The following is a 15,000-nucleotide window of genomic DNA, read 5'->3' on the forward strand; positions in this document are numbered from 1 at the left end:
GACTACTCCGTTGTTGCACGCTACTAGACATAACGAGGCTTTCCGTTAGCGGAGTCACGTTCGCACACTACTCCCGTCCCGTTTCATCGCGTCAATTAAACCATTTTCCTTTTTTTCTCTCTTTCCTTTTTTCTTTTTCTTCTCTTTTCTTTTTCTCCTTCTTTTCCCGCGGACAACTTTCGAAGCGATAGAATGTACGCTAGCGGAATTTCAACCTTCGTTTTATTCATTCGAAGAATATCGAAAGAAAAGAAAGAAGTTGTACGTATTTCCTTTACAAACTGGCGCCAAAATATTTTTGCTTGCTCGACGTTAGAATTCTCAGTAATTTTTGTTTCAAATAATAATAATAATGACAATTGTAATAATAATAATAATAATAATAATAATAATAATAATAATAATAATAATAATAATAATAATAATAATAATAACAATAATAATAATAATATATAGAAAAAGAAAACAATAACAGGATCTAAATAAACAATTGTATAGTAAGTGGATAGGCACAAACAATAAATAACGTTTAGAATTGTTAATAAGAATTACTATTGTTATTTACTTATAAATATAAAACACTGCAAATTGCAATATTACTTATCGACTGATTCAATGATTCTTTTACTTCGTTCTTGCAAGAAAGAAAGAAATATAAATAAATAAACACAGAAAAAAAAACGAGAAAAAAAAAAAAAAAAAAAAAAAAAAAAAAAAAAGAAAAAGAAAAAAGAAACGGACGTCCCGCGTTTGACGGCTATTCTATCCAACTCTCTGGAAGAAGGAGAAGGAGATCTCTTCGCTGTCTCTCTCTCTTTCTTTTGGGTCATACGAGGGAGAGAAAGAGAGAAAGAGAGAAAGAAAGAGAGATAGAGAGAGAGAGAAGGAGGGAGACGTATACGAAGGAGAACTCAAAGAGGATCGTGCCCTGTCTCCGTCGTTCTCGGTCATCCGTGGTGTATGCGTAGCCGAGTGCCAGGTGTCATGTTCATTGCGGTCGTGAGAGAAGCGAGAGACGCGTGAGAACTTCCGGGTGGGTTCGCGAGCTTCTTCCGGTCCTTCTATTATCCCATTTTAGTTTACCGCCACCGTTTCGATGCCTCCTCCGGTATATTCCTCCTCTTCTCCCTCAACTCCACCCCTCCCTCATACACCACACCCTCCACATCCCACCCGACCTCACCTCATTCTACCCTCCTCGCCCTACCCTTCTCCTACTCTTCTCTTTCAAAGGAGACGCCTGTTTTTCGTTTCCTGAGGAAAAAAGAAAAAGAACAAGAAAGAGAAGAACGGGGAGGGTTGACTGAGGAAGGAAGAAGAGTCTCTTCTTTGAGAGGAAAAAGGAAAAGAGGCAACTAGCGTAACGTCGTTCTAACGTTCAACGATGACGATGATTGGATAGAGATGATTTCGTTCGTTCGTTCGATCTTTCCTTGTCGGTTACCTCTAACCCACTTTTCTTCTCCGTTCGATCGACTCGACTTCCGGTCGAATCGTTCAAGTCTCCGTTAGTATAGAATACTATTTTGTCTTCGCAATAAATTTTCGATTTCTTAGATCTTCGACGTTCATAATGTTATTGAAATTAGCAATAAGCTGATTTGCAATTGATTATGAGTTGATCACTTTCGATCGCTATTAAATAGTTCGTCGTTATTTCAATATTTTATTATTTAACTCTAATACACAACGATAGATTTATATAAATATGTTTGCATTTGCATTAGTATCTTCTCTGTTTTTGAATATTTTAATACCTAACACTAATACTTAAAAAACATTAATACAAATATACGTATTTATATTAAGTATTTTACAATTTGAATAAGTAAATCGATATAGGGATTTATTAGAAAGAACTGTAATGTTGGAATCAGACTCGATACAGTACGACAAAGGGTTAAAGATTTTTTGGGAGCAAAAAGAAGAAAAAAAAAAAAAAAAAAAAAAAAAAGAAAAGAAAAAGAAAAAAAAAGAAAAGAATTAAAATAAAAAAAAAAGGGGGATTTTTTTGGATCAAAAGAGAATTGACGTTTCGTGGTCAAAACGAGCAATAGGAAGAAGAGGACCAAGAAGTGGGGTGGTAGTTGTGGTGGTGGTGTTGTTGTTGTTGTTGTTGGCAGGATAGAGAAGAGGGAGCGGTCGAGATAAAAAGTCGAAGGAGAGATAGACGGACGTGGTAAAAAGTCGAATGCTCGGTGGTAAAACGGCGGAAGAGCGTTTCCTCGAACAGACTCGAAAGCCGAGTTTATCTTCTCTCTTTCTCTTTCTATCGACAACGACGGTGGCCTAACTGCCGTGGCTCACGCACCTTCGTGCACTCGATGGGGATGTAAAACGATTTGTTAAATCATTTTCGATTATTGCCACTAGCTTAAGTATCTTTTTATTTTATCGAAGGGATTAGGCATTGAAGAAATTTATGTTCATAACTTTTATACGACTACTTAAACAAATGCGAATGATTTTTTTTTAAATATATTGATCACGTGATCGAAGGAGCATATTTTTTTTTTCTTTTTTTTAATGATCTTTCGAAGTTTTTAGATCGATTTAATCAATTTTTAATATTTATATGACGTTTCAAGTAAATGTGACAATTTTAAATATATCCACTGATTCAACCGAAAGATCATCTTTTTTTTCTTTTTCTTTCTTATTATCGATATTTCAAAAGTTTGAGAACAGTTTAGTCAATTGTTAACTTTCATACGAGATTTCAATATAAATGTGGCAATTTTTGAATATTTATTAAATATAGATCAAAGGATCATCTTTATTTCTTGTTTTTAATGATCCTTCGACGTAGGAATGTCAGTTTAAGGTAAAAAAAGAAGAGAACGAAGAAAAAGTCAAGATGAATTGTAGAGAAACGTAGATATACCTGCTTGCTAAGCGAATAAGATGACGAGGACGACGAAGACGAGGACGAGTGGAGACACAAAAGGGTTCACGGCGCGCCGAATTAGTCTCTCGGCGGTAGTGAAATAATGGCTGAATAGGTTTCCTCGAGAAATGGCGGAAGTCGTTCGATGAATGAGCCGGAAGACCTCACTCCGAACCTTACAATGGTGACCACCGTACGATCCCGGTATTACGGATCAAAACATCCTTACCGATTTACGATCCTTCCGCGATCTGTCGTTCTACCTGGCGACACTACTAAAACGACTCGCGAAATCGTCTAATATCCACACTTCCACACAGGAAGTCAATATCTTCACCGAAGAAATATATACTTCTATTCATTTTTCTAACGATTTCCAAATTGTTTTTTTTTTCAATTAATTAATACACTCTCTTAATAACATAATAGGCAAACATAGATAAAATATTTCGATTAACGTTGGGATTATTCTTTAAAAAAAAAAAAAAAAAAAAAAAAAGAAAAAAAAAAGTATATATTCTTATATTTAGATAACATATCAATATATAGGTGTATATTTTTTTCTAACGATTTTTATAAAAATTATCTCCATTAATTTACTAATTAATCGATACGATTTCCTGACAATTTAACGGAAACAAAAGAGATAGGATTCGATGAAATATGTATCAAAGTCGTTTAAATCATAAGAGGACCAAAAAAGAAAAAAAGAAAAAAAAAAAAAAAAAAAAAAAAAAAAAAAACATAATTTTGAAAGGAAAGAAAAGACAAAGATGTCATAGGAGGCGACGTACCCCCGGCCGAGAAAGCGCAAAGAGCATCTCTCGTAAGCGCTTCATTCGGAGGTTGTCAATCCGGTCAATGAGGCAATCACGTACGTCCTGTCCAGCTACGTATGTTCGTACGACGACGTTCAAGCGTGGCGCAGAGTCCCCGGGGCTCTCTCGTTAATCCGATCTCGTCGGCTTTTACTCGGTCACGATTGGTCATTGACATTGCGTCGCTCCTCGGAAATCAGGGACGTCCTCGTCGTGCCGGATAACAACACGAACTTTACAGTATCATTTTTTTTTTCACCCTTCTTATTCGTCCCTTTTAAAAAGGCACACGGATTTAGCTGATTCAATTTTTAACTGGCTTGAATTAAAATCATTCGCCAAAAAAGAAATCAAAATCTTTTATCGTAACGTCCAATCAGAATGATTAAACGTAATAGTATTTAATTTATCGAGTAATTGATATCAAATGAAGGAAAAGTTGGCAAAAAAAAAAAAAAAAAAAAAAAAAAATGGAAGAAAAGAAAACAAAGAAAAAGAAAACAAAAAAAAAAAGAAAGAAAAAAAAATAGATCTTCAAATAAACCTTCGGTAATTTTTCTTTCGTATATTTAAACAAAATCGATCGTATGTACTCAGATACTAGGAAACTTATCGAAAGCTTGTCTCGAAGGCGACCGGAAGTCCGTTGCCGCGAAAACACGTTCTTAGAGCTGGCGAGCACGTTTTGTTTCTAGCAGCACGAACGATCCAGAAACGGAGCCGGTCGACCCTGAGTGCTTCGTGCGTGACGAAGATCGAAGATCGACGCCGTTCGTCGAACAAATCGAATTCTTTTTTCGATCTTTTATTTTTCCTTTTTTTTTTTCTTCGTTTTTTTCAATGAAAGATAACGAACTCTTATGGACAAGGGTAGGTGTGTATCTATGTGTATGTATATGTGTGCGCGCGTGCGCATACTCGTTTAAAAGTCGTAAAGCATGTGTGCCTGACGTATGCTGTCTCGCAATAGGCGAATTGTCGGTCGGCACGTGATATCGAACTAATGTAAGAGCGCGCGATACGCACGAAACTCGCGTTGCACGTGACGGAAACAGCGGGTCTCTTTCGACGCGAATTAACATCGAGTTGATATATACATATTTTATATATAAATATATATGTATGTGCACGCGTATACATATATGTGTGTGTGTATGTATTGACTATATATATACATGTAGGTATCGTACTTATCTCGAGATACTTTCGAATAAACACGCGTAGGCAGGATGTCTGATCAGTCGCGCTCTCGATCGTGCCAAGCTTTACGTAATCTTGCGATTACTTTTGCTATTCAGTTTACAATTTTGGACTTTATATATATATATATATATATATATATATATATGTATACACATATAATGAAATTATTCATTTATGAAATTGGATTATATTCATAATATTTATTTAGTTAATTAATTATTTTTGTTCAATTTTTGTTTTCTTTTTCTTTTCTAGGACAGCGAAGAAGAATTGCCAGAGTGCTCAGATCGAAGCGAAGTCTGTAGTAAAGTAGATCTTTATGGTGCACCATGGGTCGAGAGACAATGTCGTTGTCCTGGTGGACGTGCTTGTCCTAGTAGCCTCCACGCGGATGATGGACATACGATCGTCGATAAAACTCGACAATATAAACTCTGTGAACCCGTAAAGCGTCTTCCTATTTGTCGTTATTTCAAGTGAGTCTGATTCGATTTTTTTTTTTTTTTTTCTTAATTTTTATTCGTAAGAAATAACACGTTTTTTTTAGATGATGATTCTAATTGCCCGTTCAATTTGATCGTGATCTGATATTTATACAAATTATATATGTACATATATGTATGTCGGAATTGGTTCAATGATTTTGATCAAATTTTTATTGTATTAAATAACGTTTGACAACTATTGTTTCAGAGACATCACGTGGACGTTGGCACCCGGTGGAGGACCAGCGAACGCAACAGTACAACGTGTACACTGTCGTTGTCGACCAGGCAGTGTACCATATCTCGTCCGAAGACAACCCCATATCTCTCCAGAGGGTAATTCCGGATTTATATATGCTTTCGCCTGTTCGCCGCAAAGCGTAAGTTATTTAAATTAATGTTTCATCAATCGTTTTTCTATCAATTAAATAAATAAATTAATTAACCCTCTATACCTCGAAAAATTATTATTGTTTCTAAACATAATATAATAAATTTCATATTTTATAAAACTTTATAATTATACGAAAAAAATATTAACTTTAATATTAACAAATGATTTAGATAATATTAATAAATGATATGACTGTATTATTTGTTATATGACTGACGGAAAAGGATTAATTAATTAATCAATTAAAAGTAATCGTGGAAATAGTATTGCAATAATAATCAAGAGTAAATCAGTTGGACATTTTATCTCGTTATAGAGGCTACGTTGCCAGCACAAGGAACCTTGCAGGCTGTTTACCGTTCGCAAAAGAAGGAGCTCACAGTTGGAAGAAGTAAACGCCTCGCCTCTCTGCCAGTGTCCCAGGGGACACCGTTGTCCCCGACGTCACACGGATCCTGGATCATTGCCGGCGAGATCTTATTCCGGCATATTGGAGATCAAAACTTACAGTGGCTACTGCGTACCTTCGCATCATCCTGAACCAGTCTACACAGTTTGAAAGGGAGAGAGAGAGAAAACAAGAAAGAAAAAAGGACAACGATCTCTTTTTCTTCTTTTTTTTTTTTGATTCCTTTTTTTTCTTTAACGAAAACAAGATTTTTCGAAAATTTTCTTTCAATTATTATAATAATTCCAATGAAAAGTATTTTTCATCGATTGTGACATATAACGCATGAAGAATAAGAAGAGAGAAAGTGAGAAGGAGAAAGTGAGAGAGAGAGAGAGAGAGAGAAAGAGTGAGAATGAGAGAGATTAAACATTAATAATTAAATAATATCTTCGAATTGTGACATGAAAATAGTACGAGAGATTCCTATCGAAGATTTGTCTAATTCTTCTTTCTTTCTTTTCTTTTTATCTTCAAAAAGAAAAAAAAAGAAAAAAAAAAAAAAAAAAAAAAAAACACGAAAATCAAGAGGAAGAAAGAAAAGAACATTAAAAATTCGTTCGCGGTGCGACGATTTTAAATGAAGGCAGACATTCCTTTTCATTCAAATCGCCCTTCAATTTACGTTTACACGAGGAGGGCTTGTAAAGAGCTTTAAATTGTCATGAAAAAAAATCTTTTTTTTTTTATTGTGTATGTATTATCCGAGAAATGCGTTACGATACGATGTTATTTCGTTACTATGTTTATAATATTATTATCTATTAGTTACAGTTTGTATAGACAGAGTTATAGTTCATTCGTTTCGATAATTATTTAGCATTCTGTTATATACATATATATATATATATATATATATATATATATATATATATAGTAAATAGTATATATAGCTACATGTATATGTATAAATTTTGAGCGAGTATCTTCAGTTAAGAAAGCGATGCTATTAGATCGCATTCGATACGATTTGGAAAAGAATTCAATATCGATGATCGAAGGAGAAAAGCTCGGTTACCTGGAAATACTCTCGATCTTATAATTTTCATAACGCGATTTAGTTCGTTCATTTATAATAATTACTTCGTAAACATTCCATAATTTATGTTAGGTTACTCGTATTATTATTCTTATTATTTTATAATTATTTTTAATTCTTATTGAATGAAATTTTTAAATTATTATTATTATTATTATTATTATTATTATTATTATTATTATTATTATTATTATTATTATTATTATTATTAATTATGCGAAAAGTGGCAAGTTCCAGGAAAACAGGTTCTAATAATTAATACTAATTATCAGCATTAGTATTATTATTATCACCATCATCATCACTTTTATAAGTTAATTATTATTAAAAGATCATTCATTTCGATTTTATTTTTAATACTTCGTTTTGTTAGTAATATATTTTGCTTTTTCATGTTCGAAATTCGAAAGAATTCCCATTGTCACGAGCTCACATTATTATTATTATTATTTTATTATTATTATTATTATTATTATTATTATTATTATTATTATTATTATTATTATTATTACTTGTAGATATATTAATGCGGATGAAGGTACATTTTGTGTAAGAGATCGTTCGATGATGAAAAGCCGGCTTAACATCGACGTTACTCGTGTTTGTATAATTTACGTTAATTTAATAAAGTATATCGCCTTATCTGTTGAAAAAAAAAGAAACAAAACAGAAAAAGCAGTGTGACAGGGTACGTTGCAAATTTTTATATAAAAACAAAAAAAAAAAGAAGATTTTTTTAAATACAGTATTTAAAGAATATATACAATAATTGTCGGTAAGGAAGAACACATTTCACGATCGGTATTTAAAACTGTTTGGTTGAAGATCACCACAAGATGTCAGGCCATCGCAATTTTCCAATCGATTTCATTAAAGGATTAATTTTCTAACAGATGGCACGCATAGTTCAATTTAAAAAAAGTCCTTTAATTAATTATAATTAGCTCATAAATAAAAAAAGAAAAAAAAAAGAAAAAAAAAAAGAAATATTTGATCAAAATTAAAATCTGAAACTCGTTAATGATTTTATAGTCGATTGAATTTTTGTTTTACAAGAAAAATTTTATTTCTGTTACTTAAGTTTAATTACTCTCATTAAATATTATACTTTGAATAAAACAATTTTAATTACCATGAGTGATTAAATGAACATTATTTATGATAATAATAATAATAATAATAGTAATAATAATAATAATAATAATGATAATAATAAAGTTAAACTAGGATAATCAAGCTTTTCCATTAAATATTTTAATGGAAGAAGCACTAACGTCGCGAAGAATGAAGATGTTTTGAAACTCATCGTCGTTCGCTATTTATCGTCGTGTATCAACACTTTTTCTTGACCGCAAAGTGCCGACGATCTCTCGTGCGGGCCCTCGTTAATCCGCCGGATACAAGCCTCGATATTATCCTTTAAAGAGCTGTACATTAATGGCCGCCATGTTGAAGGCGTTCGTCGTTTTGTGAACTCCACGGGAAAATAATGAGGTAACGACGGCCTTTACGATACGTGTACGTGGTGCACGTATCACGCCTTCGATCGGACATTTCTTTTTTTTTTTTTTTTTAATAAATTTTCAACTAAGTAGTTACAAAAATGTTACTACTATATTATACATATACATGCGTTTCGTACGTAATGAAACGTTTACGTATTGGATAAGATGAAAGTCATAGATAATTAAAATATCTGTGATCTTTCATGTCTTAATTTTTATATTTATTTCTTTTTCTTTTTGATTTGTTTGTTAATAAATAGAAGAACAAGATTATATATTCATAATTAATACAACAAATTTATGAAATATCCGCGGAATATATAGTTTATCAGAAGAAACTCGATATTTTAAAAAATTTGTGTTAGGTTCGTATTGATTTTTTTTAAACAAACATTAATTAACATTAAATATCGTTAATATTACTTTTACGATACAAATACGTTCGATAAAAATATTAAAAATATTTAAATTCAAATTGAGTTTAAAGGTAAGGTTTGATGTTTTTACGATCACTTTAAGTATTTTATTTTATCGGAACACATACTAATATTTTTTAGTCTTTTTCTTTGTTTTCAAATAGAAACAAATAGGTTCAATAAAAATAACTAAAATACACACGATAAGATACATAACGATTATCTTGAACTATTTCATTTTATTCCTTATTTTATATTGTCATTTTTATTATTATATTTTTCTATTAAAGTTAAAAATTGTTAAGTGAAAATTTTTAAATATATAACTAGTAAAAAGATTTAAAACTTGTTAGCCAGCGACTTGAAACTCAAACGACGGTGTAGTATTATTATCTCTGTTCGATCGTTCGCCAAGTTAATTAATTCTACGTCGCGTTCGTTATCGATGCATCTTTTTATAAGCTTTCGTTTAATCAAAGATAATTTTTTTCTTTGCGAGAAAAAAAGAGAGAGAGACAAGGGTGTACAAGTAATTATCACCCTTTACAATGTTAACTAGTGTTATTTTCATTAAAGTGAATAATTAGAAACGACGTAACGAGTTTTTTTCTCTTCAATAATGATCGGTTAAATACGATCAAATAGTTTATATATATATATATATATATATATATATATATATATATATGAGTGAAGACAGTTTCTTCGAATCAATCCAGATTCATTCACGCTGAATCATTTACTTGCATATCTCGCGTTGAGTTCTGTTCATCGCCTTTCTCCGCTTCCCCGTTTCTTGTTTCATCATCTCAACAGTTTTACGCTTCGCCGAGATTCCACAGCGAGCGAGAAGAAGGAGGCAAGAAAATCGTTAGAAAGGAGGATCGGAATTTATTTCTCTTTCTCTCTTTCGTTTTTGTCCAAAAAATCAAACCGTTTCGTCTTCTTTCCTGTATTTACTAGCATTGTTTCAAGTTATTCGTAAGTTATAGAATCATCGATTATGATCACAGATATTAATAATAATAATAATAATAATATTAATAATAATAATAATAATAATAATAATAATAATAATAATAATAATAAATAGAAAACAACAGAAACAAAAAATGAAACCGAAAAGAAGAAGAAAAATATCTTGATTTCTTTACGTCAATTTTCTTGTTCTTTTATTTCTTTTTATTATTATTTTACCAAGAATTGAGATAGGAACGTAGACTTGGAGAACTAACGATCTGACACGTTTCGCGAGCAACTTCGAAAGGGTGGAGTCATCAGTACCGGATAATCATTATGCTCTACGCATCCATCGAAGGTTAACGTCTGGTTGGCAGTAGACAACCAGTAAAAGCAGTAGTATCAGTAGCAGAAGTAAGCTAGGTAAGTTAACCAGGAAAGGTTGTGATTAGATATTTTTATAGAGTAATATCTTATTGATATCGCTTATGGATTATTCTATTTCATAATAATAGTCACGTAATTGCAGTATACTTGATTTTAACGCGTAAGTTGTCTTACAAGTTTTCAGAATTGTTATCACTAAGGTAGAATCGCCTATTTACCACCGACGACGATGACGATTATTTCCATTTATTTTGAATTTAATTTATTTATTTTTTTTTTTTATTAAATCGGTTCAATTTAACGGATATTTGAAAAACATTAACAATTTTTACATCGCCTTTTTATTTTCTTTTCTATTTTATTCTTTCGATTTGATTCATGAGGAATTGTCATCATCAGGGATGACCTTGAAGTTTGTCGTTCGAGGACAAAGCTAATAGATCGATTCGCAAGATCTCAACGGGAAATCGTGTCGAAACTTTCGTTTTGTCTCGGTCTTGATTTGAAAAGAAGACTCTTATGCACTTTTGCCCGAGCACCAATGCTAGCTTACAATTATTTCGCTTACGCGATTATGCGCGTCAAGCTTTCACCGCTCGAGGGAAATGATCTTCCTCTTATTATCATTCATCTTCTTCTTCTTCTTCTTCTTCTTCCTCTTAATCTTCTAGTTTCATACCATATGTTGTTATCTTATCTTTCGTTTGCTATTACTTATTAATATTTTCCGTTGTAAAACAAAAGAAACGAAAGGTACTCACGAAAAAGAGGGCGAAAGTTTAGCGTGAGATCGTTTTTATCTTAAGTATACGCATACCATCCTACTTTCGTCGTTCGTTGAATGTCATTGATTTCATTAGAAATAATTTAATTTCTTTTTTCTATTTTTTTTATTTTTTTTTATTTTTTCCTAAGTAAGATAATTTTCCGTTTTCTTACGTTCAATTAAAAGGAAGTATCGCAAAGGTAGTGGAAGCGTGACCAAAGTGATTTCAGTAAAATCAAGATAAGAGATTGAAATTTATTCGCGTAATTAGTAGTCAACGTCCGTGTTAATTCGATATCTTGAAAAAGAAAAAAAAGAGAGAGAAAAAAGAAAAGATAAAAAAGTAACAAAATAGATCTCGGTAAGCTTGGATAAATCTTAATGGAGGAATAGTTCGTATGTAGAACAGTAGGTTGAACAGGGAGGAAATAGTAAAGCCCGTTTATAATATCGTACTGTCGAGTGAAAACGACCGCTGGTATATCTTGCGTGAGATTGCATGAAGAGGAAATAGATAATCATAAACGTATTGAGAAGAAGCACGATTAATCTCAAGGCGGTGGACGTAGGATGCGTTAAAATGAAATCAAAAGGAGATAACGAGTCATCCTCAATCTCGTTTCGAGTGCAGGTATTTAAAAGAAAGAAAATGGTAAGAAAAGAGAGATTTTACAACTCTACAAATTATTGAAAGACTTTTCAATGTAATCTGTTCGATCATAAATCATAATTTTTTAAATAAAATAATACAATATTTTCATACATCAAATAGGAGAGATAATATATATATTTTTTTTTTCTGCAGAATAATATTTTCAGACAGTAAACTGTTGACAAGAGATATTTTTTTTAGAAAATAAAACTCTCCTTTTGGATCAAATAATATTTTTTGTAAAAGTAAAAGTTACTTTCCAGACGGAATAATATTTTTTGATAATAAGCATTAAATAATAGTTCTTAAAAATTATGTAATATTTTGCGAAAAGAATAATATTTTTAAATAGTAAATAGCAAATAATATATTTCCAAAAATGATAATGATATTTTTCGAAAAGCAGAAATAATATTCTTTAAACAAAATGATATCTTAGAGCATTAAACGATAAATAAGATATTTTTAATAAGTTAATTATTTTTTCTCCTTCTTCCTTTTTGAACAAATTTCAAGCGATCGATCGTACAAATTATTATATTTGTTTTTTTTTCTCCTCTTTCATTTAGTTCCTATGGTAGATCCATTTTAAAAGAACGACACTTTCCGTATAATCTCTTATCATTCGTCTCACTCTTTCTCAGGCGACAAACCACAAACAATTTCACGTGTTCACCTACGCGTGAAGCGGCAAACCGCAAATCGTCGAAGATGAGAAGACGATCAAAGATCTCCCCCCTTTCCCATAACAAGGAACCAGAAATTATTGAGATTTATTGGAAATCGTCTTCCTCAACGTATCGTTAAAGAATAGCCAGCAGGCAAACGCGTGCCACTGTTATGGCACGTTGAACGAGCTTCCGTAAAACACTTTCACGATTGTTTCACCTTTGTACCATAATCATTTCAAAGTAACGCGCTTGTAATTATTTTTCTTTATATTAGTATCTCTTTTATTGATAGATATGTTGTAAACGAACATCTGGCATGTAGGCAATGATAAGAATAAATATTTCTTTCAACACGTTTATAACGAAGTCGAAGAAGACTCTTTAAACTTTGAATCTTTTAATCCGTCTTATCGGTTTAATTCATCGAATGCATCATTATTTGCAACATCATTGGCCTACTTGTCGAAGAAGAAGTGGTTTGGACCACCCGAGCGGTACTTTCTCGATTGTTTCGACACCCTCTGTATGATCGTTATGGGACACCTGAATTTACCATATATGTACTAATAGTCCATCGTTTTCTGTTTCAAAGGGAAAAGAAAACTTGATAGAAAGAGAAGATAAATAGAAAGGGAGAGGGAGAGAGAAAGAGAGAGAAACAAAATACAACATATAGAAAATCTGTCATCATAAAAGAGAAAAATAAATGATGGAAAAATCAATCATTATGAAAGAGGAAGAAAGAATAAGTGATAGAGAGAGAGAGAGAGAGAGAGAGAGAGAGAGAGAGAGAGAGAGAGAGAGAGAGAGAGAGAGAGAGAGAGAGAGAGAGAGAGAGAGAGAGAGAGAGAGACAAAATACAAAATATAGAAAATCGATCATCATAAAAGAGAAAAAAAATGATAGAAAAATCAATCATCGTAAAAGAGAAAGAAAGAATAAGTGAGAGAGAGAGAGAGAGAGACAAAATATAAAATATAGAAAATCGGTCATCATAAAAGAAAAAAAAATATGATAGAAAAATCAATCATCGTGAAAGAGAAAGAAAGAATAAGAGAGAGAAAGAGGGAGAGCGAGAAGAAAAATCGGTCATTGCGAAAGAGAAAGAAAGATAGAAAAATCGATCATGGTGAAAGAGAAAGAGAGATAAATAAAAATAGAGATAGTTGAATAGTAGGAGGAAAGAAAAATTTCGTCGCGTTTTCCTCGGTACCATCGTCATGAGTTCGCGTGTACGAGAGGAACTAAGCGAAGGGAGAGGATTGGCGGAGATGCGGCTTAGGATTCCGAGCGCGGTCGAGTGCTTTCTGGTTGGTTGGTAAGTGGGACTAGCGGGGACTCATAGGCAGGAGGCCCCCTACGAGAGCCCGCAGTCGGACTCGAACCCCGAACCAATATCAGCCGTGAGTAGTACCCTACTACACGAGTGTCTCTTTGCTTTCTTTTATTATCCATATTATTATTATAATTTCACGGCTATTATAATATTCGATCGATATTGTCGATTTCTTTTTGTCTTTCATTTTCTTTTTTATTTCTATCGAGTGTGCAAGAACAAACGTTTGTAAGTTCATTTGAAAAAGATCCGAAGGAAGAGGAAAAGGATTCGTCGAGGAGGTATGATTTCAATGTTTGTATTTCTTAAGAGAAAACGAGATAGATATAGAAGTAGAGATAGAAGTAGATAGGTAGATAGATAGATAGATAGATAGATAGATAGATAGATAGATAGAGAGAGGGGATAATGAACGAGATGATTTCCGGTTGGCTCGTTCTCGCATTTCTGGGATCGAGATTGAAGTTGACTGACTGACTGACCTTGAGTTCGAATGCATTTTTGTTCCCAAGTAAGGGGTTGAAGGATAGGTATCAAGAGATATCTAGATTGATGAACTGTTTCCCAGAAATTCTGCGGACTTTTATTTATTTTTTTTCAGTCTTTGGCCGAACGCGTTCATAAAAAATATTTATATGAATTACGAATAATTTAAAACAAATAAACAAACAAACAAACAAACAAACAAAAAAGAAACAAGAAAAAACCATGTGTATTTAATGTAGTAAGAAAAATAGGGTAAAACTTTCTCAAAATGTTATCTCAATTTATTCAATGAAAGAGATGAAAAATTGTTCAAAGAATGTTTTTAAATTCGCATGACGGATAGCTTTCTCTCATCAGAAGTCAGGATCTCGAGACAAGAGAAGAAAATAAAGGGGAGAAGATCGACGGCGAAACTAATCTCGACCTCGACCTAGGCATTAGCGTTTCGATGACGGCCAACTTGAAGTATATCATTTTAGTTATTTCTCTCTCTCTCTCTCTCTCTCTCTCTCTCTCTCTCTATTTCTTCTTCTTCTTTGTGCATAAA

The 15,000-nt window shown here is 32.5% G+C and overlaps 3 protein-coding genes across 7 annotated transcripts in view; 2 read left to right on the forward strand and 1 right to left on the reverse strand.

Annotated features, from left to right (window-relative positions):
* aos (protein argos) overlaps positions 1-6,759 on the forward strand; it is a 10,531-nt gene extending 3,772 nt beyond the window's left edge. The window contains exons 2-4 of the mRNA XM_035869642.2: positions 5,164-5,384; positions 5,602-5,773; positions 6,104-6,759. Of these exons, the coding sequence (XP_035725535.1) occupies positions 5,164-5,384; positions 5,602-5,773; positions 6,104-6,346 (636 nt within the window). The 3' untranslated portion in view covers positions 6,347-6,759. The remainder of the gene's footprint in view (positions 1-5,163; positions 5,385-5,601; positions 5,774-6,103) is intronic.
* Positions 1-15,000, reverse strand: part of LOC118443057 (elongation factor-like GTPase 1) — a 54,353-nt gene that overhangs the window by 14,545 nt on the left and 24,808 nt on the right. The gene's annotated exons all lie outside the window — the stretch shown is intronic.
* dsx-c73A (doublesex cognate 73A) overlaps positions 10,504-15,000 on the forward strand; it is a 31,156-nt gene continuing 26,659 nt past the window's right edge. The window contains exons 1-2 of one of the 5 annotated variants that reach the window (XM_085655322.1): positions 13,880-14,034; positions 14,177-14,248. The gene's annotated coding sequence lies outside the window, so the exon portion shown is untranslated. Of the gene's footprint in view, positions 10,579-13,879; positions 14,249-14,897; positions 14,919-15,000 lie in introns of those variants that run through there. The other 4 variants (XM_085655324.1, XR_014981861.1, XM_085655323.1 and 1 more) reach the window with 4 other exon arrangements.

Source organism: Vespa mandarinia, chromosome 2 (assembly GCF_050613455.1).
Source record: "Vespa mandarinia isolate Hongniang chromosome 2, ASM5061345v1, whole genome shotgun sequence".
NCBI lineage: Eukaryota > Metazoa > Arthropoda > Insecta > Hymenoptera > Vespidae > Vespa > Vespa mandarinia.